Source organism: Schistocerca gregaria, chromosome 11, assembly GCF_023897955.1.
Source record: "Schistocerca gregaria isolate iqSchGreg1 chromosome 11, iqSchGreg1.2, whole genome shotgun sequence".
Classification (NCBI taxonomy): Eukaryota; Metazoa; Arthropoda; class Insecta; order Orthoptera; family Acrididae; genus Schistocerca; species Schistocerca gregaria.
This window is the reverse complement of record NC_064930.1, coordinates 77,490,405-77,513,253: the sequence shown is the minus strand read 5'-3', so window position 1 is coordinate 77,513,253 and position 22,849 is coordinate 77,490,405. Positions and strand designations below refer to the sequence as shown.

General features: G+C 41.0%; 1 protein-coding gene across 1 annotated transcript in view; it reads left to right on the top strand.

Annotated features, from left to right (window-relative positions):
- LOC126295032 (plasma membrane calcium-transporting ATPase 2-like) overlaps positions 1-22,849 on the top strand; it is a 606,942-nt gene that overhangs the window by 331,762 nt on the left and 252,331 nt on the right. Inside the window, exon 12 of the mRNA XM_049987282.1 lies at positions 297-538. Coding sequence (XP_049843239.1) covers positions 297-538 — 242 coding nt within the window. The remainder of the gene's footprint in view (positions 1-296; positions 539-22,849) is intronic.

Genomic DNA, 22,849 nt, shown 5'->3' with positions numbered 1-22,849 from the left:
TGTGCAGTAAAATGACAAATGTTTCAATTTCTGGTCAATTATTTAACAATGTGCATTCAGTTAACCTGTAGAATTTTATTCCAGCTTTCTTGCATTTTGTTTCTTTACTGTGTGAATGACACTCATGTTTGATCATATGAAGTGAAACATAATAGTCAAATCATTTTAAGTGTGTTGTGAAAGAACTGTGATAATTTTATTTGTTTTATTTAGTAATGCATTGAAGTTTGCATTCTTATGCTGTTGCCATTTTTTGTTGTGTACAGTTTGTCATGGGAGTGTCCACCCATTTTTAGCCAGCAGATAGCCGTGGAGGTCTCCCAAAACAATTTGGTAACAAGACAGAGTGTGCACTTCTGGGATTTGTGCTGAGCATGGGAAAAGACTATGAGGCCGTAAGAGCTGACATGCCAGAAGAAAGTTTCACCAAGGTGTACACGTTTAACTCCATACGCAAGTCCATGAGTACGGTCATACCGATTGCAGGCGGTGGCTACAGACTCTTCTCGAAAGGTGCTGCAGAAGTCATGCTCAATAAGTGAGTGCTTTGCAGTAAGCTATTATTTTCATAACATCTCCTTAAAATTGTCCGACAGGTAGCATGTATTAAGTATTACTGTCTGAGTATGTGATTCCCACGTATTGCATGACATCATCAAGTTTGAAACATGACAGTGTTGTGCTGTATGTGAGGGCCAACAATTCACACATCGATAAGTAACCGTGGATTACTTTTCAAAATTTTAGTTGTTTGGTGTTCACCATAAAATTATTTTAAAAGTTCTGCAAGAAGATCACTACACTTTCATTGGACCTGTATTTCATGTATGTATCTGATATGGACTGATTATGTGACCCGACATCAACAGGTGTTGTTCCCCTGATAAAAGTTATTAAATGCGGCATCTAGCGGACTGTGCAGGAGGGACTAGATTTCCAGCAGGCTCAGTGTCAAGAGACGGAGGGGCAGGGAGGTGGGGAAAACAGAACGGAAAAGGAGGAGTGGAGTGGGGAAAGGTGGCAGGTGCACTGGCAGAGGATGCCACACAAAGAGGGTGGGAGGTGGAATAAAGAGGAGGTGATAGTACAGAGGGCATGGAAACTGTTGGGTAGAGGATTTGGGAACAATATGTTACCATTGGTCGCAGATGGCATAATTTCAGAGGTGAGAATGTGTTATAAGGATAACTCCCATATGCATAGTTCAGAAAAGCTTGGCCATCCTCTTACCCAACCCTTCCCGATTGCTGCTCCCATTCCATTTGACTATTGGATTCTGGTCTGAGCTGCCTGAGTTGATGTTCATGTGTGCGTGAAGTGTGCTTGCTTGTATGAATGAATGATGTACATTTCTCTTACTTTTTCCAACAAAGGCTATACCTGAAAGCTTATGTGTAAGTGTATTTTAATTCTGCCTGTATGCAATTTAATGTGTTATCTTTACAGCAAGTAGCAATCTATATTTTCTTTAAATTATTGATTTTCCAAGCGAAAGTTGCCATTGTAACTTTTGTTGAGTGATGGGGTTTTTAATGCTTCCGCTGTGGATTTGTTACACTCAAGTATTGGTCATTTTTCTTAGTAATGTGACCATTCAGGTGAAAATTTTGTTAAATGAAGGGTGCTCAATTATATCACTAACAAACTGCAGCCTATGTCTGGCATTCTGAGACTTTGATTTTTGCACCGCTTGGATTTTTTAAGGGTGCAGTTTAAGGTCTTTCTGCAGAATTCGGTGTAGTGATGATCTTTGCACATTTAGAGAGCATGCACACTTATGGATGGAGAGTTTGGGATCGTTGCAAACAGACCAGTTTACACTCTCCACAGAGTTGCCCATTCTTGATGACCTCAGTAATCTGGATTTTGGTTAGGGTTTAACCAGTCTCCTCAAAGGTTTTGATCCATTTCTGGATAAGGGGAACACTTGTAGCATCTTTTACATTATGCAATCCACAATCACTGCAAAATTTCCTCCTTGCTACAGCTACCGAATCACCGATTCTGTACATTTTTGCACATAGAATGCACAGTCCACTCCCGAGAAATGCTCCATATCCACTGAATTTCTAAAGGCCAAGCAAACAATGAATGAACCCCCATTCCCTCTTGATTCATTGCACATCTGCAAAGAGCTTGCTTTTGAGATACCCAATATATGCTTTAGATGACTTGCCTACACTTTGGTCTAGTGTTGGTTATTATTTCACCTTTCCAAACTGTATGCTTCATCAGTGTGAGTTATCATAAAATATGTTCCTACCATTGCAGAGTAGGATTGAGGAGAAAAATCCCCATCTAATTTCATGCAAATTTCACGTGGGGTCTACCTTAACGAGAAATAACAACACTACTTCAGGGCACTACTTTACAGAAATTACTGTTCACTCATGCTTGTTAAAAGATGTGTTCCGTGTGATATTCTCATATCTGAAAGCAAAACTGCACTTGTCTCTGTGCTGAGTTATGAAATCTTTAGAACATACCAGATCATCTTGTAAGTATTGACACCTCTGTACAATTTGCTGCTCCAGTTTTACAGCCGTACCAACAGGATTGCTGTACACTTCCCTTTTGAGATCAGCTTATACAGAAAAATCCAATGGAAGGAGGTTAGATGACTTTGGAGGCCAAAGTACAAGCTTTGTTTGACATTACCCCTTGGACCGTATTGACCCATTAGGGTCATCTTAAATCAGCAACAAAATGTGACAGTGTGCCTTGTGTGTCTACCGTACTCCCAATGTTGTGTTAAGTATGCCACGGGTGAAATTTGATCCCAATAGAGGACAGTTTCCACAAATGTCAACATCTACAAAAAACAAAATTTTGAGGAAATACATTTCATTGAATTACTTGAGCAGTATACACTGCTGAGGTCTTACAAAGTTATATTTCACAAATAAACTCTAGATACATAGCACAATAGTGGAAAAACATATCTGTCAGCTTTTTTGGCCCAATCTCTTTGCCATTAAATATGTCTGCTTGTGTCTGTATATGTGTGGATGGATATGTGTGTGTGTGCGAGTGTATACCTATCCTTTTTCCCCCCCTAAGACAAGTATTTCCGCTCCCGGGATTGGAATGACTCCTTACCTTCTCCCTTAAAACCCACACCCTTTCATCTTTCCCTCTCTTTTCCTCTTTCCTGATGAAGCAACTGCCTGTTGCGAAAGCTCGAAATTTTGTGTGTGTGGTTTTTTTATTTTTATTTTATTTTTTTTGCCTATCTATCGGCACTTTCCCACTTGGTAAGTCATGGAATCTTTGTTTTTAATATATATATATATATATATATATATATATATATATATATATATATATGTGTGTGTGTGTGTGTGTGTGTGCTTGTGTCTGTGTATGTGCGGATGGATATGTGTGTGTGTGCGAGTGTACACCTGTCCTTTTTTCTCCCTAAAGGAAGTCTTTCCGCTCCCGGGATTGGAATGACTCCTTACCCTCGCCCTTAAAACCCACATCCTTTCGTCTTTCCCTCTCCTTCCCTCTTTCCTGAAGTAGCAACCATCGGTTGCGAAAGCTAGTAATTCTGTGTGTGTATTCCCTACCCTCTGGCTCCTACCCTTGCAACCGCCCCTGGTGTAAAACGTGTCCTATGCACCCTCCCACCACCACCTACTCCAGTCCTGTAACCCGGAAGGTGTACACGATCAAAGGGAGAGCCACGTGTGAAAGCACCCACATAATTTACCAACTGACCTGCCTGCACTGTGACGCTTTCTATGTGGGAAAGACCAGCAACAAACTGTCCATTCGCATGACTGGACACAGGCAGACAGTGTTTGTTGGTAATGAGGATCACCCTGTGGCTAAACATGCCTTGGTGCACGGCCAGCACATCTTGGCACAGTGTTACACCGTACAAGTTATCTGGATACTTCCCACCAACACCAACCTATCCGAACTCCTGAGATGTGAACTCGCCCTTCAGTATATCCTCTCTTCTCGATATCCGCCAGGCCTCAACCTCCGCTAATTTCAAGTTGCCGGCGCTCATACCTCACCTGTCTTTCAACAACTTCTTTGCCTCTGTACTTCCACCTCGACTGACATCTCTGCCCTTACTCTTTGCCTTTAAATATGTCAGCTTGTGTCTGTGTATGTGCGGATGGATATGTGTGTGTGTGCGAGTGTACACCTATCCTTTTTTCCCCCTAAGGGAACTCTTTCCGCTCCCGGAACTGGAGTGACTCCTTACCCTCTCCCTTAAAACCCACATCCTTTTGTCTTTCCCTCTCCTTCCTGAAGAAGCAACCATCGGTTGCGAAAGCTAGTAATTCTGTGTGTGTGTTTGTCTGTTTTGTTCATTGTGCCTGTCTGCCGGCGCTTTCCCGCTTGGTAAGTCTTGGAATCTTTGTTTTTAATATATTTTTTCCCATGTGGAAGTTTCTTTCTATTATATATACCAAGCGGGAAAGCGCCAGTAGACAGGCACAATAAATAAAACACACACACAGAAAGGATGTGGGTTTTAAGGGAGAGGGTAAGGAGTCATTCCAATCCCGGGAGCGGAAAGACTTCCCTTAGGGGAAAAAAAGGACAGGTGTACACTCGCACACACACACACACACACACACACACACACACACACACATATCCATCCGCACATACACAGGTATGTGCGGATGGATATGTGTGTGTGTGTGTGTGTGTGTGTGTGTGTGTGTGTGCGAGTGTACACCTGTCCTTTTTTTCCCCTAAGGGAAGTCTTTCCGCTCCCGGGATTGGAATGACTCCTTACCCTCTCCCTTAAAACCCACATCCTTTCGTCTTTCCCTCTCCTTCCCTGTTTTCTGAAGAAGCAACCATCGGTTGCGAAATCTAGAAATTCTGTGTGTGTGTTTGTGTGTTTTATTTATTGTGCCTATCTACCGGCGCTTTCCTTCTTGGTAAGTCTTGGAATCTTTGTTTTTAATATATTTTTCCCATGTGGAAGTTTCTTTCTATTTTATATATATATATATATATATATATATATTACAAAAATGAGCTCTGGCTTCAGACACTTTGAATCGTAGTTCCTCTTTTATTAATCTGTTATTAGTAGTCTTGAAACCATACACATGCCAGTCCTTGCCCAGAACCATACATGTATTGTAATGGCCGTGAACCTCATGACAGTGTAATGGTAAGGTTACAGTATCAAGTTATCAATTCCTTTTTAATGGTTTTAAATAGCCTATCAGGTGTCATGTACCTATGACTCCTGATTGGAAGTAATGAGTTACTTTGTCAGTCACTAACAACAGATGTTCATCACAAACAGTAGGTGTTCACATTTGGCAAAACTTGTTTTTCATAGATGTCAAGTTTATAAATATTTCACAGTTTTGTTCGTAAGATTCAAAAGGCAAATAGTAAGTTTTTATAAAATCCATGTACCACAATGGATTCATCTCATTTAGGAGTACATGAATACACATATTACTAATTTTTGCAAATATTGTAGTCACTGAGTTGTGTGGAAATGGACCTCAACTAGATGGAGACTTGATAGAACAGTTTAAGTTTCAAATATACCTTTACTATCTAGGTCAACATTTTGTACTGATGTCAGGGGTGGTTCATTACCACACATTCACAGGTGCCTCACAAATGCCTTGTTGATGGGCCCCCTTCAGCAGCACATTTTGCTTCTGTTACCATATACAAGGGTGAATCGAAAAGTAAGTTACATTAGCTCACCGTGAGAGCACATTCTGTGTCGTGATCATGGCCAGTGTGCAGAACATGACAGTAACTGCTGACACATCTGATGGGATGGGTGGTGAGATATCCTATCACATTGTGTGTGCAGAGTGTGCTAAGCTCAATGGCATGTCAACTGGATGTTCGCTACAAATTGAAGGTACACACAGTTATCAGATTTCTGTTGACTAAATAGATCAATCACATGGACATTTATCATGAAATAACTACTGTATGTGATGACCATGCAATCTCTTGGCAAGGTATTTTAAAGTGGTTTAAGTAACCTGACACAAGACACACAGATCTGACTGATGAATATCACAAAGACAGGCCCACAGGGGATGAATTGTAGGTCCATCATGAGTCGAAAAAAGGCCCCCGGAATAGACAACATTCCATTGGACGGTCTTGGGAGAGCCAGTCCTGACAAAACTCTACCATCTGGTGAACAAGATGTATGAAACAGGCGAAATACCCTCAGACTTCAAGAAGAATATAATAATTCCAATCCCAAAGAAAGCAGGTGTTGACAGATGTGAAAATTACCGAACAATTAGTTTAATAAGCCACAGCTGCAAAATACTAAGACGAATTCTTTACAGACAAATGGAAAAACTAGTAGAAGCCGACCTCAGGGGAAGATCAGTTTGGATTCCATAGAAATACTGGAACACGTGAGGCAATACTGACCTTACGACTTATCTTAGAAGAAAGATGAAGGAAAGGCAAACCTACATTTCTAGCATTTGTAGACTTAGAGAAAGCTTTTGACAACGTTGACTGGAATACTCTCTTTCAAATTCTAAAGGTGGCAGGGGTAAAATACAGGGAGCGGAAGGCTATTTACAATTTGTACAGAAACCAGATGGCAGTTATAAGAGTCGAGGGACATGAAAGGGAAGCAGTGGTTGGGAAGGGAGTGAGACAGGGTTGTAGCCTCTCCCCGATGTTATTCAATCTGTATATTGAGCAAGCAGTAAAGGAAACAAAAGAAAAATTCAGAGAAGGTATTAAAATCCATGGAGAAGAAATAAAAACATTGAGGTTCGCCGATGACATTGTAATTCTGTCAGAGACAGCAAAGGATTTGGAAGAGCAGTTGAATGGAATGGACAGTGTCTTGAAAGGAGGATATAAGATGAACATCAACAAAAGCAAAACAAGGATAATGAAATGTAGTCGAATTAAGTCGGGTGATGCTGAGGGAATTAGATTAGGAAATGAGACACTTAAAGTAGTAAAGGAGTTTTGCTATTTGGGGAGCAAAATAACTGATGATGGTCAAAGTAGAGAGGATATAAAATGTAGACTGGCAATGGCAAGGAAAGTGTTTCTGAAGAAGAGAAATTTGTTAACATCGAGTTTAGATTTAAGTGTCAAGAAGTCATTTCTGAAAGTATTTGTATGGAGTGTAGCTATGTATGGAAGTGAAACATGGACGATAAATAGTTTGGACAAGAAGAGAATAGAAGCTTTCAAAATGTGGTGCTACAGAAGAATGCTGAATATTAGATGGGCAAATCACATAACTAATGTGGAGGTACTGAATGGAATTGGGGAGAAGAGGAGCTCGTGGCACAGCTTGACCAGAAGAAGGGATCGGTTGGTAGGACATGTTCTGAGGCATCAAGGGATCACCAATTTAGTATTAGACGGCAGCGTGGAGAATAAAAATCATAGAGGGAGACCAAGAGATGAATACACTAAGCAGATTGAGAAGGATGTAGATTGCAGTAGGTACTGGGAGATGAAGAAGCTTGCACAGGATAGATTAGCATGGAGAGCTGCATCAAACCAGTCTCAGGACTGAAGACCACAACAACAACAACAAGTCCCACAACCGTTGCAAATGTTGACTGTGTGGATGAGATAATTAGAAAGGATCAGTGCGTAACACTGCAGAAAATTGACAGCGTGCTGAACACTTCATGTGGCAGTATTGTGTTTACTGTTGACCAATACCTTGGATATCATAAACTGTGTGCCAGATAGGTCCCATGTTTGCTCACCAATGTTCACAAGAGACATTTCCAATCATCACTGACAATTTTAGAATGGTATTCTGTGGAGGTTAACGAGTTTCTGCAGCAAATTATCACAGGGGATGAATTGTAGGTCCATCATATCACCCCCAAAACAAAGAGAAAATCAATGGAATGGGTGCACATCACATCACCGCTGTGAAAGAAGGCCAAGGCCCAGCCTCCACAAGGAAAGGTGACAGTGACAGAGGTCTTTGACATGGAGGTCGTGGTGCATGTGGAATTAATGTCAAAGGGCACAACAGTCTCAACTGTGCTTCATATTGCCAAATGTCGCACTGGTTGCACGAGACAATTAAAGAAAAGCAGCAGGGAAAATTGAGCATTGCAACGCCACTCTTGGTCCATCAAACATCAAAACTGCTGCAGTGATTCAAGTGGGAGGTAACACAACTGACAATGTTAATAATATTTTCAAGGTAGTATTGTTGTTATTAGTAAGTGAACTGTTGATAAGTAACTATGTACAATTCAATCAATCAAAAAATCAATTTTTGCCACCATTATGTGCTGTCATGCTCATGTCCCAGACTGAAAACAAACATGTTTGGTCCGTCAACTCATCAATCCAATACTGTGTGTCACTGGTCATTGTCAGATTGGGCTTGTGCTTCAGTGTAAGTACTTACATTGTAATCTTCATGTTTGTTTCCATTCTGATATCAGGTGACATCACATTGGATTGGGAGAATTATGGATCCAATCAAGGTAAAACCTTAGGTTGAATTTAGTTGAAGAGTAATAAAACGAAAATTCTAACAGCTTTCTGTGCATATTTTACCACAAAATGTCAGATATTTTGGTTTTATATGAAGAATAAGTGCTGACAAATTTTTTCCCAGGCTCGTTGTTGCCTATTTCACTGTAAAAATTAAAAGTTTATTCTCACAGTTGAACTGGTGCCTTTGATTGTCAGTCCAGTTTTAAATGAAGAATCTGCTAGGAAGAAAAATTATTTTACTGCCTTCATCTGCAATGTAGCCAATATTTAGTTCAGTTTGTGATATAAAGTTTTGTTGTTATTGGTGGTGGTGGTGGTGCTGGTGGTTTTCACATTGACAAAACTGAATAAACTGTGAAACTTCCTGGCAGATTAAAACTGTGTGCCCGACCGAGACTCGAACTCGGGACCTTTGCCTTTCGCGGGCAACTGCTCCACCATCTGAGCTACCGAAGCACAACTCAAGCCCGGTACTCACAGCTTTACTTCTGCCAGTATCTCATCTCCTACCTTCCAAACTACTGGGCATTATCCATACAAATGTCTGCTCAAAATATGTACCACACCATGAACACAGACAGTGTGAGCAGTATTATGTGTCAGTGGGCATGAGTCGTGCTTCAGTAGCTCAGATGGTGGAGCACTTGCCCTCGAAAGGCAAAGGTCCCGAGTTCGCGTCTCGGTCGGGTACACAGTTTTAATCTGCCAGGAAGTTTCATATCAGCACACCCCGCTGCAGATTGAAAATCTCATTCTGAATAAACTGTGTTTGCAACATGCACTGTTAGTTTTCTATTTGTTCAATGGTGAAATTGTGCATGTTGTGAATACAGGCTACAGAGTTCTGCTAAGGCTGAAACCTCAGCCGACAGCAGCAGCAACCATGTAACTGTAGATGGCAGACTGAATTGAAAAATCAGCTGTACTGCAATAGACAACGTTGTCTTAAACACATGAATACCCTGTTAAGTAAAATAATGAGACATGTGTGATCAAAGAGAGAGCAAAACAAGGAATTATTTTGCCCATAGCAGATTAAACAGATTTACTCTTAAAGCAAACACAGCTACAAATAGTGAGGCTTTATGAAGACAGATCCCATCAAGGTGACTAATCAATTGTTTCATGCCATGTGCCTTACCTAAGAGTTCTCAGCTGTTTTGTTTATGGAATGTGTAGAATGAGTCAGCCCAAACCAGTACTGCTCATATATTTCATATGACACACATTGTCTGTGGAAAATGTAGGTTTATTTTATTTATTACTCATTAGAAACAAAATCATTTGTCATATTGCTTATATATGCAGCTATTCTCTAGAGCAGTCTCAATTAGTATGGTATGATGTGATACTCAGTTTAATAGCACACTCATCAGCCAAAACTTCATGACTACCCACTTAATAGCACGGTGGCCCACATTTGGAAGACAGCACAGCAGCAGTTTTGCATGGCACAGATTCAACAAGTCATTGGTTGGTTTTAGGAAGTGTGTGGCACCAGATGTCTGCATACAAGTCAAGTGATTCTCATAAATTATGCACAGGTGATTTGTGGGTGCAGAGCTGGCACTCAAAATCATCCAGGGTGTGTTTTGTTTGAGTCAAATGAGGTGAATGTTGCGACTGAGATATTAACTGTAGGATGATTCTTGCCTTGTGAAGCAGACAGTTATTCTGCTGGAAGATGCCCTCACTCTCAGAGAAGACATTGGGCATTAAATACTGCAGGTGGTTCACTTCAATGTTCACATAGTACACAGCTGACACAGTGCCTTCGATTGGTACCACTGGTCTTGTGGAAGCTTGGGTAAATTTCCCATTGACACATAATACTGCCCATACTGTCTGTGTCCATGGTGTGGTACATATTTTGAGCAGACATTTGCCTGGATAACAGTATATCAGGACGTGACCATTGATGTTGTGTCACAAGAAAAGTGATTCATCTGCCTAGTTGATATCTTTTCATTGATCCACATCCAATCTTAGCGATCCTGTACCCACTGTAGTTGCAAGTGGAAATGTCATTGTGTCAATGTGGTAACATGTAGGGATCATCTGCTCTGGTACCCCATATTCAACAGCCTCTGCATACCGTAACGAGGCATGGACGTTCAACACCTTATCACTTACTTGTTATTTCAACATCCTTCAACCACTTTCTGTAGATGCTCAAATAGTCTATAAACTTTTCTGTTTCTGAGGTGTGCATTCCCACATTGTGCTTCATAACAGTCTTCCTTTCATAAAAGCTGCTTCCCCATTTGCAACCTATATCATCACTGAAATGCTTTGTCATTCATCTCTACTCTACCTATACACTTTTCCAAACATGTCACACCACTGATGGTATTCGTTATCATGGTGGCATGGTGGGCAGTGGTCACTATGTTTTGGCTCATCAGTGTATCCCTTCTAGCACTTGCCATATCAACAAATTTTGTGTGCCAGCCCGTGCTGTGTTGCCCTTCTGCCGCTGCCAGTTACTGCTGCAGTCCTGGTTCTTCTTTGTGTTTTGCTGTCCCTGTTCACACACATTGTTCAAACGGATATCATACAAGACCTATTTGGGACCACTTTTTTGACTGTGTACCTAAATTCCACTTCCAGTATCATGATGACTCCACTTTCTGCCAACTTCTTCTGTAACTGTTTTGTTTCAGTCCAGATTCCTTCTTCTTAAACTTTTATTGAGTCAGTCCATCTTGCTCTGGGTCTTCCTCTGTCACTCAAACTTGGCCTCCAGCTTCTCTCTCTCTCGTTTTTTTTTTTTTTTTTTTTTTTTTTTTTTTTTTTTTTTATTATTATTATTATTATTATTATTATTATTATTATTCTCTCCAGACCATTTTAACCTGTTGTTCTCAATTCTCTCATTGATACTCCAGTTTTATTCCTAACACCTTCGTTTCTCACTCAGTCTTCTCTCGTCTTTTTCACTAACATACTTCTTAGGAATGTCATTTCTCTTTGGACTCTACTATCTCCTCTCTTCTTCTTATTGTACAGTTCTCCAGTGCATACATCAGCATGAGTATAAAGTACATCTTGCACAGCACTTTGTTAAAATTCATTGGCACCTCCCTTCCCTAGATGAATTCACCCACACACCAGTAAAACGTGTTGCTCTATTGTATTCTTCTGCTAATTCCTGACTCCGGTGTCGCATTCTCCTTCATCACACTTCCTAGATGTTTGAAGTTATCCACAATTTCAATATTGTGTCCTAAACTATTAATGTGTCCCTTCTCTGTCTATTCTGGTTACTGCCGTAATCTTGCTTTTCTCCACACTGCAATTCATTTCATATTTCTCACTTTTTTCATTTGAGATGTCTAATGTGCTCCTGTCCATTCTTGCTGTTGATTCCACATGCCATCATATTTTCAGCAAATACCAATAACTTCATCATTGTTACCATGTAAGCTTCATTTGTCTCCTTTATGATTATAAAGGGAACAGGCAAAGGAGAGCATCAGACAGCTTTGTCATAAATCTTGAAAATAGATTTGACCTGTTGCCTCAGTCAGAATCAGATGAGCCTCATGTAACTGAAGCTGTAGAAATGGCACAACAAGCTTTCAAGGACTTGAAAAAGGTAGGGAAATTTGTAAAGAGAAAGAAAGTTCTGTTGTTAGGTAGCTCCCATGGTAGAGGTGTTGGCCAACTACCGCAGGAAAATCTAGGTCCAGAGTAACAGGTCACAAACTTTTTCAAGCCTAGTGCAGATCTGGGTCAGGTAACAAAGGATGTAGGTTCTTTATGCAAAGATTTCACGAAGGAGGATGCCAAGGTTATAGTGGGTGGTCCGGGAAATAGCATTGACAGAGAGACTGGTGAAGATAGCATCAGCAACGAAGCATACGAGTGTGGGTGGGGAATACCACATAAAGATGGTCCTTGTTGATACTTACCTTCATTTGCCTCTAGATGAGAAATCTCAGAATGCCCTTTAGATTATATTAGTGCAAGTGACTCCCATTTGGCACTGCCTCAGCCCCAGCAGTTTTCTAAAGGTATCTTCAACAACTGACTGTGCATTCCAGATTGCCACATGGAGTAGCCATGCAGTTTGAGGTGCCATGTCACAGATTGCACGGCCCCTCTCGCCAGAGGTTTGAGTCCTCCCTAAGGCACAGCTGTGCGTGTTATTCTTAGCATAAGTTAGTTTAAGTAATGTGTAAGTCTCTCTCTCTCTCTCTCTCTCTCTCTCTCTCTCTCTCTCTCTCTCTCACACACACACACACACACACACACACACACACACACACACACACACATTTTATCTTGTGTGAATTATCTGGATGATCTAACTGTTATGAGAACCTCCTGTTAGGAGCATTTGCAAAATGCACTCTCCTTACCACCCTGCAGGATGCAGGTCTGCAATATCATTTGGAGGAGAGTTGATTTTTTCAACCAGAAACAGAGTATTTGGGGCATTGGCACACCAAAGATGGAATCAGTCCGATTGATTGAAATGTCACCCAAGGATTCTCTTCCCCACCCAAAGAACCTATGCAAACTGCAGATGTCTTTGGGCAAAGTCAATTATTACTCCAAGTCCTCCTCCAGGTAGCTGATGTTTCACAACCTCTCAATCATCTACATAAGAAAGGAGTGCCCTGCAACTGGATGCCTGTCTGTGACTAAGCTTTTAACAAATTAAAAACCGTGCTGCAATCCACCCTTTGTCTCATGCCTTTTTCTCCGGGACATCCATTGGTTGAGGTGGCTGATGTATCTGCCTATGCCATTGGTGTGGTTCTGGGACACAGGAATGGGGATGGGGGTCCAAGTATCCAGTTCCTTATGCATCCAAGACATTGACCCCTGCAGAAAGCAACTACTCAGAGATTGAAAAGAAGGCATTGATGATTGTGTTTGCCATTAAAATATTTCATGTCTACCTTTCTGGGGCAAAGTTTGTTCTCGTTACGGATTGCAAACCTTTGGTCACCTTATGTGGGCCTCATTCAAACAACCTGGAGTGAATTGCTCAGTGCTTACATCATTGGGCACTGTTCCTCAGTGCTTATAATTATACCATTCAGTTTAGGCAGAACAAATGCCAATGACTTGTTGCCTCTACCCACTGAACCAAACCCTGATTTTGATTCACAGGAGCTCCTCTGCTTCCACATTGATACTGCACAACAACATACATTCGATGGTTTCCCCATTATAACTGTACATTCTGTGGCCCCACCATGTGGCCAGATGACCTATCTCACCCACCGGGATTTTAAATCCTGGAAACTAATTCCTCACATGCTCTGTAGTTGTCGATGACATTCTTCTCTTGGATACTGTGACAGAGATACATCAGGTGGTGATTCTTGCCAAATTGCAGTGGTGAGTCCTGTGCCTGTTGCACCAGGGACATAGGGAACATCACACATGAAGGCTTTGGCTCAATGACATACATATTGGCCAGGTATCAATAGTGGCATTGAGTGAATGGTCTACGGTTGCACCCAAAGTCACTTTTCCCTTGGCCTACACTTCTCCATCCCTGTAACTACATCCATCTTCCTTTTGTGGCCTATTTTTGTAATCAACATGGTTGCTCATATGTAATATACATTGCGTTCATCATGATCGATGCCACTCTCACTGCCTTGGCCCAGATTTTCATCACTGAAGTGTTACCTCACACTTTGATTTCTGGTAATGCCCCCCCTCCCACCCCCCACCACCCCCCCCCCCCCCACCCCCCCCCCCCACCCCCAGGTTCAAGGTGTCTACTTTTGAAGAGTTCTTTGTGGCCAGTGGCATAAAACATATTTTCAGGCCTCCATTCCATCTTTCCTGAGTGGTGAAACAGAACATCTAGTTCAGACCTTTGAGCAATAAATTAAGAAGATTATTAACTTCTCTGACACTACCACAGCCCGCACACAGTTTTGAGCACCTACTGCACCACACCAATGGATGGTCGTAGCACTGCCGAGCTGCTCCACTGGTGGCAACAATAGTACTACTTCATCTTCTGACGCCACCCCCACCAGTACCCTGCTCTCAGCTGTCCCAGCATTACATCTGGAGTGACCGCGTGGGCCAATTTCTGAGGGAGTCCTGCAGCTCAGATGCTGGCAACTTTAATAGGGACCCGCAGGCATCAAGTTACATCTGTCTAAGCATGGAAGGGGTTGAGTGCTGCCATTGCAAACAGCTCCAGCCTCAAGTGCAGATGGAACACACATCACTGCCTGCTCCTTCTCCCTCTCCACCTTCCAGTAACCTCAAGGCCCCAAGGCTAGTGCCACTGGTGACTGCCAGTGACTTCTCACAGGTGCTGCAGCACTGCCTTCTGCTTCCCCATGAATCAGAAGAACCCTCCACTGTCCACACATCCTGTGGTGTCACAATCGACACCACTGACCACCATCCCTTTCTCTACCTGTAGTCAATGGATTTGGGTCATCACCTGTATCTTCTTTCTGATCACCATGGCACCATCCAAGTTGCTTCCACCCACAGTGTGAGGGGGGTGGGTGGGTCTGTTACCAGGTGTCACAGTGGCTGAATCCACACCAGAGAAGATGGACTTCTATCTTCTATCTACATCATTCTCTGCAAGCCACTTAATGGTGTGTGGGCAGGGTACTTTTGGTACCACTTTCTGATCCCTTGCACCCTCTTCCATTCATGAATAGTGCATTAGAAGAATACTCTCAATATATACCTGGCAAGTTGAAGTCACCCCATATTACAATGGCATCATCAGGAAAATTACTAATGATATTCTGCAAGTTCTGTCTGAAGTACTCTACAACTACAGATCCTGACCAAGGTGGAATTGAATTGAATTGAATGAAATTTTATTGTCGTTTAGCTATTACAGCAATTGACAAAGTCAAGTTACATAAATACAAGCTATACAGCATATATACATGGGTTGAAGATCAATATGTCATTATTGGTTTTCCATATAATACAATATTTAAAATCAAATAATATGAAAAGCATTGCATCATAAATTACTTAGTTAAAGAAATTATGCTCAACTCTCCAAACCGGTACCACTATGATATTTTACAGTCATAAAATTCCTGAAGTGACTAGCAAGGATTTGCAGCTAACCAACTGAATAATTTGTCTTTAAATAAATCAAATGGAGCTTCTACCCATTCTAGTGGCAGTTTGTTAAACATCTTCATACCCACCACTATCTTGAGAGACAAAGTTGGTGAGTAATTTTTTTTGTGGGGGCAATTGTCATTACTGATATATTTCTCTCTAGTGTTACTGACATTTATTATATTATTCTTATCTTTAATCTAGTCATCCAGTGTGAATCTGGACAAACCTGTTAGTCTCAGCCCTTCTTTGTTACCTCTAAAAAAGAGTTTTCCCTAAATCTAAGTGGTATTGACTGAGAGCTATCTATTTTTGCTATGCCCAACTCATTGGCTACATTTATGATTTCATTACTCACATACTTCTTTCCAAGTTGATTCAGATGGAGACCATGAGCAGGTGGAATCTTGTACCTAAGTTAGTTATGTTTACAAAACAGACATTTTAAAAGTATTTACAAATTTTATTCATTTCTTCATTTACTCTTCTCACTTCAACATTCACAGAAGACCAGGATGGAAGATCATGCCGACATGGTACTCAAAAGATGAGGATTTTTGTATTTTGTTCCTGCAGTTTCTTCTTTAATGATAACAAGAAGTCTTTTCCTTCATTTCTCACTACATTATTTCATCCAGCTAGAAAAACTCCCAGTTCCATAGCTTCTGCCGATGAAGAACGTGCTACATCTCACTTCACTTTCATTAAGCTTTCTTGTGTTAAGCACCTTGACTTGTGAGTCTACTTTAATGTTTTTTCCTGTAGCATCAAGATGCTCAAGGACACTAAATCTGTTTTCCAAGGGTGGGAAGTTTACACAGTCTCTACCGTGTTTTGTGACAGGAACAGCCTGCCATTGACTTTTTATGCAGTCTACCAGACTACATTGATTGCTTGGTTCTGTGTACAGGATGCTAACCTCTTCTTGGGAGATTTGTTTAAAGGTTTTCGGAACAGGAACAGCAGCATCACACGGAATTTGAATATCTCCTTGTTGAAGTTTAGAAGTGGTAGTGCTTTCAGTCACTGACTCCCTCCATTTCTGTATTAACCACATGAGCACCAATATCCGGCTACTGCAGATACAACACACAGTGTGTAAAATTCTTTGGCATCCTGTTGGATAACAAGTTAAAATGGCATCAACACATGGATGAGCTAATAGGAGGCTCACCTAAATGTGTTCTGCCCTTAGAAGCATCTCTCATTGTGTTGGTCAAAATTCTAGTGAGGTGGCCTTCTTTGGAGATTTTCACTCCTTGTCGTCTTTTGGAGATGTTTTATGTGGCAGAGCACCTAAAATAAATAAACAGTTCATTCAGTGGAAGTGAGCAGTAATAATTTTGTGATAGGTAAATAACTAAATGTCTGGCAGAGGATCTTCGGATTCATACACTCACTTCCCCCTAGATTTAATGATTAGTAGGTTCAGTTGCTGATAGAACAATGCAGGTTGGCAGGATTTGTGCTCTATACAGTCATAATACCAGACACAAAATAATTTTCGTGTCCTCTTGTCTACAACTGGAATTGGAATTAAGTGCACTTGTAGGAAAGTGTTCAACAAGCTTTCATCCAACATAAAGCAAGAAATTGTGAATCCCTACCAATTCAAAATGAAATTATAAACATACCTCATTAGCCAACCTCTATACAAATTATCTGCATATGTAGCATTCAGAGACTGAAAACTCCTGTTAGCTACATGGAGTTGTAAGGCTGCATGACAAGTAGGAATGTATTTAAAGATGTGATTAACAATTTGGTTTAAAAATATTGTTGTAATGAAGTAAACATTAAAGTAGCAATAGCAGACAAACAAAAGCATTGGTGACACTAGTTCCATCCAGAATACCATCTTTCTTTGTAATACACTTCATTATACTTAGGTGACATATGCAGGAATAGCAGTAGTGATAGTTTCCTTTTAATAAAGGGTAGAGACTAAGTATCTGTGATTTGCTTGCATTTGTTATGATCTTGGGACCTTAAGACCTTCACGTGTATCACATCTTTGCCGGCTCTTCTTCTTGATGGAATTTAGAGAAATTTAGATAATTAGTAGCTATAACGGTGAACTTCGTTCCGCCTCTGGAAATCTTTATATGTTACAGCGGACCCGGAAAATGTTGTTTTGCCATATAAATTATCTCTAGTCTATAAGAACAATGTATACGTGTAACACAATAGCCGTTGTTGGTGGGAGCTCATGACACGAACAATAATAATGCCCAAAAACTGTGTAGGGATTGAGAAAAGACTTAGAGTTAAGTCTGGCAGTATTGGCTACTATTAGTTCTAGTGTTTCTATGATAGATCGCATGGATTTAACAATTGCAGCCAATACACGGCTCATGCAAGGGCATACAAACATAGAGGCAATTTCGTGTCAAAATGTGTTCACCAGCATTATGAATAAGGCTGAGCACACACGCATCAATTTTTATCATACATAAAAATATTGTACGATTAAATTCTTTTAGAGGAACAAAGGAGAGCATAGGAACTCATTTGTTCCACTAAAAGAATTTGATCGTATGATATAGTTCCTTACAATAAAAATTGATGTGTGTGCACTAGGCCTAAATGTCAGTTTGGCGAATGACGCATGCTACCTAGTTAAACTTCTCGGTCTAGTTACGTTGATTCAAAGAGGAATATTTGACTTGTTGCTTTTGTTATGTTTTCTTCCCTATGTATCAAATAGTGAAAGACTGTCACCTGTAGACACCTGGTGGGGATAACTGATCACGTGATAATTGATCAGTTATCAACCGGGGTTGAAAATTATTCAGTTACTGAAATCCCTATTAAAAATAGGGGTTGGTGGTAGAAGGGTGAAAATTTAGGGTTGCATGTATTTTGTAATGCCACATCATAAAAAAATAAAAATAAATGTAAAATTTCATCACAATCGATCAAGCCGTTGATCAAGTGATAACTGATCAGTTATTGACTGGGGTTGAAAATTATTAAATTACTAAAATTGCTATTAAAAATAGGGATTGGTGGTAGAATGCTGAAAATTTAGGATTGTGTGTATTTTTTAATGCCACATCATTAAAAAATAAAAATAAAAGTTCTGTCCAAAACATAAGAAAAAAGTTTTTGGGGTGGACCACCCTTATCACTTAGGGGTATAAAAAATAGATTACGACTGATTCTCCAACCTACCAAATATACATGTAAAATTTCATCAGAATCGATCTAGCCGTTTCGGAGGAGTATGGCAACTAACACTGTGACGCGAGACTTTTATATATAAGGATAGTGCACAAATACCTGAGAGTAACTACTGTTGGTAGTGTTGCTGTTTTCGTCATCTGTTCAGAGACTAGTTTCATTCACCCCCCCCCCCCCCCCCCACCCCACCCCCCACTGTAGTACATTTGCTAATATTACCCTCACTACCCCTTTGAATACTTACCAGCAATCATCGGTCATTAGCACATGCCACCACCCTCAACCTTCTTCTTTTGAATCTTTTGCTTCTATATCTGTGTTTCAAAATTATTTTCACCTCCAAAAATAAGTTGGGAACCCAAAATTTAACTATGTTATCAAATCTGTAAACTGCCACAACTGCAGTCCTGCACATCATTTCAGGTGGTACATCCAAGTCTGTATTCCTGTTCAGTTTATGATCTAATGTACAACTATTAACTGTGAGGACTCCTTTTTTTCTCCACACATATTGTAATTAATTTTTGTGACATCGTAAATGTACTGTCTGTCTTACAGTGGTTGTTTATATTCTCACAGTGCTCACACAACTCAGACTAAACAAAACATAACAGATATTTATTTGACTCTAACAGAATTACAATAGTTTCCATTTTCTGCACTCCTGAAAGGCACTGTTTTTTACAGAGTGATACTGAGATGGCCTCTACACCTCGAAGGAGAGTAATTGCTACACACTGGCTCACCACTTTTTCAGAATCTTCAAACAGAATAAGACAACAGACATTATCAGGCAGGTACTTTGTGTACACTATGTGAACAGAAGTATCCCCACACTTGAATGTAATGCAAAATTGACCATTGGATGTCATGAGAGTTGGACAAGCTAATCTAAAAGGAGCTGGTGAGTATTATGTTGTCAGTAACAGCAGAATGGGCCAGTGAAGAGGGCTCAATGACTTCAAATGTGGACTGCTCATTATATGTCATCTGCATAAGAAATCCATCAGGGACCTTCCACCCCCTCTAAGCCTGTGCAAGTAGACTATTGGTGATGGGAACGTGAAGTGGAAAGACAAAGAAACAATCACTATACTAAGACAGAGGTGTATTGAAGGACAGAGACCATCAAACATTGCAGATGGAGGTTGTAAAAAAAAATCACATGAATTCAGTGGAAGGAATCACTTCTGAGTTCCAGCAGTCCAGCTAGCACAATGACTGTAATTAGGGAGCTGACAAGAACGTGTTACACTACTCAAGCAGCTCCTCATAAACCACACATTTCTGTAATCAACAGTAAGCAATGCTTGAGGATGACATGAAGAGCAATGCCACTGGACAGTGGAGACTGGAAATTAGTGATTCAGAGTGACAAACCTCACTGTACCCTGTGGCAGTCTGATGGAAGGGTTTGGGTTTGGCAAATGCTTGGAGAATGTAGCCACCATTTGGAGTGCCAGCAGTGATCTGTGGAAGAGATGATATGGTGGAGTTTCTAGTGGTTAGTAGTGGTTAGGGCATACCCTCATTGTGCACAATAAAATGCTAAGTATGGAAGGACATGAACTTATTTTACAGTGTTGTGTACTGAAAACATTAGAGGAACAGTCTGGAGACAATGATTGTTTTTATGAGCGTGACAGTGCACCCTGTCATAAAGTATAAGGTTTGTGGATTATAATATTACTGAAATGGACTGGCTTGTCCATAGTCCATACTTTAACCGAGGAGAGCACCTTTAGAAAGGTTATAACATTGACTTTAGCCCAGACTCCAGCATCCAGGATCACAGTCAACAATGGTTTCACCTCTTGAGGAAGAATGGGCTGCCATTCCTCCACATACATTCAGACAACTTGTTGAAAGTTTCCCAGTAGCATTTGAGGCAAAGTGTGGATGCACCCCATATTAATTTCCACTAATAGTTGTGCAGATACTTTTGATCAGATAGTGCATGTGCTCCAGTCTGCCTAAGAAACCATAACTAAATGGAAATGGTTTTTGTCCCCTCCACCTTGCCCCCCTCACCATCACTACCATCACCTCCTTCCCTCACTCCCTCCCTCCCACCCTCCCTCCCTGCCTCCCTCCCTCCCTCCCTGCTTCCCTCCCTCCCTCCCTCCTTCCCTCCCTCTCCCCCTCCCCCCCCCCCCCCCCAAAACCTCAGTCCCTGATGAGACTGTGTCAATTTCTATACATAATCAGCTTTTGAATTAACTCTTATAAGTGGAAAATAGCACAGGTCACACTCATCTCTGGAAAAGGTCGGAGAGATGATCCACAGTCCAGTGTCACTCATGCCTATTTGTACCACTATCCTAGCACATAATTTGATGATGAATTTGAAAGCACTACCTTACAAAAAAAAGTGGAGTACTCAGAACAAGAGGAGGAAATGAAATAAAACTTCACAGGATGAGAGGGTATATGATATTGTCTTAGTGATCACAAAATAGAGTCAAATTTACAAAGAATGTGGCAGTATGAAGCCAGTTATCATTAATGAAATTATAATGAAATCTAGACATTTAGTTGCTTACAGGCGTTGATAAATATCAATGGGGGCAGTTGAAAAATATGTGCTCCGACCGGGATTCAAACCTGGGACCTCCTCCTTACATTGCAGATGCTCTGTCCGACTGAGCCACCGAGGACACAGATGATAGTGCAACTGCAGGGACTTATCTCTGGCAAGCTCCCTGTGAGACCCACATTTCCAACTTACTGTCCACACACAACATTTGTAGAAAAACAGATACCATCTTCATATAGATAAGGCTTATCGGCCAATGGCCGTCTTAGTGTGGATGCGCTCAAATTGCCCAAACTCTTATGGGAATCAGTAGATTGACTGGCAAGAGTAATGAGTATGGTGAGCAGGGGCACTAAAAATGTAGTGAGAGGACAGAAAGTTGGAAAGTGTGGGTCTCACAGGGAACATGCCAGAGATAAGTCTCTGCAGTCACACTATCCTCTGTGTCCTCAGTGGCTCAGTCGGATAGTGTGTCTGCCTTGTAAGCAGGAGGTCTTGGGTTCAAGTCCTGGTCAGAAAACACATTTTCAACTGTCCTCGTTGATATTTATCAATGCTTGTAAGCAGCTAAATGTCTAGATTTCATTATAATTTCATTCTTCTAGAGCTGCAAGATCACCAATGATATCTGTACGGATACCAGCTTCATATAGTTATCATTAAGACATTTATACACCCCTCTGACTCAGATGTATACCCTTATTTGGTTGAGACAGGTGTCATGCATCCACATCTACACTACTGGCCATTAAAATTGCTACACCAAGAAGAAATGCAGATGATAACCCCCCCATGAACCATGAACCTTGCCGTTGGTAGGGAGGCTTGCGTGCCTCAACGATACAGATAGCCGTACTGTAGGAGCAACCACAATGGAGGGGTATCTGTTGAGAGGCCAGACAAATGTGTGGTTCCTGAAGAGGGGCAGCAGCCTTTTCAGTAGTTGTGGAGGCAAGAGTCTGGATGATTGACTGATCTGGCCTTGTAACAATAACCAAAACGGCCTTGCTGTTCTGGTACTGCGACGGCTGAAAGCTAGGGGAAACTACAGCTGTAATATTTCCCGAGGGCATGCAGCTTTACTGTATGGTTAAATGATGATGGCGTCCTCTTGGGTAAAATATTCCGGAGGTAAAATAGTCCCCCATTCGGATCTCCGGGCGGAGACTACTCAAGAGGACGGCGTTATCAAGAGAAATAAAACTGGCGTTCTACGGATCGGAGCGTGGAATGTCAAATCCCTTAATCGGGCAGGTAGGTTAGAAAATTTAAAAAGGGAAATGGATAGGTTAAAGTTAGAAATAGTGGGAATTAGTGAAGTTCGATGGCAGGAGGAACAAGACTTTTGGTCAGGTGAACACAGGGTTATAAATACAAAAGCAAATAGGGTAAGTAATGCAGGTGTACGTTTAATAATGAATAAGAAAATAGGAGTGCAGGTGAGCTGCTACAAACAGCATAGTGAACACATTATTATGGCCAAGATAGACACAAAGCCCATGCCTACTACACTAGTTTAAGTTTATATGCCAACTAGCTCTGCAGATGACAAAGAAATTGATGAAATATATG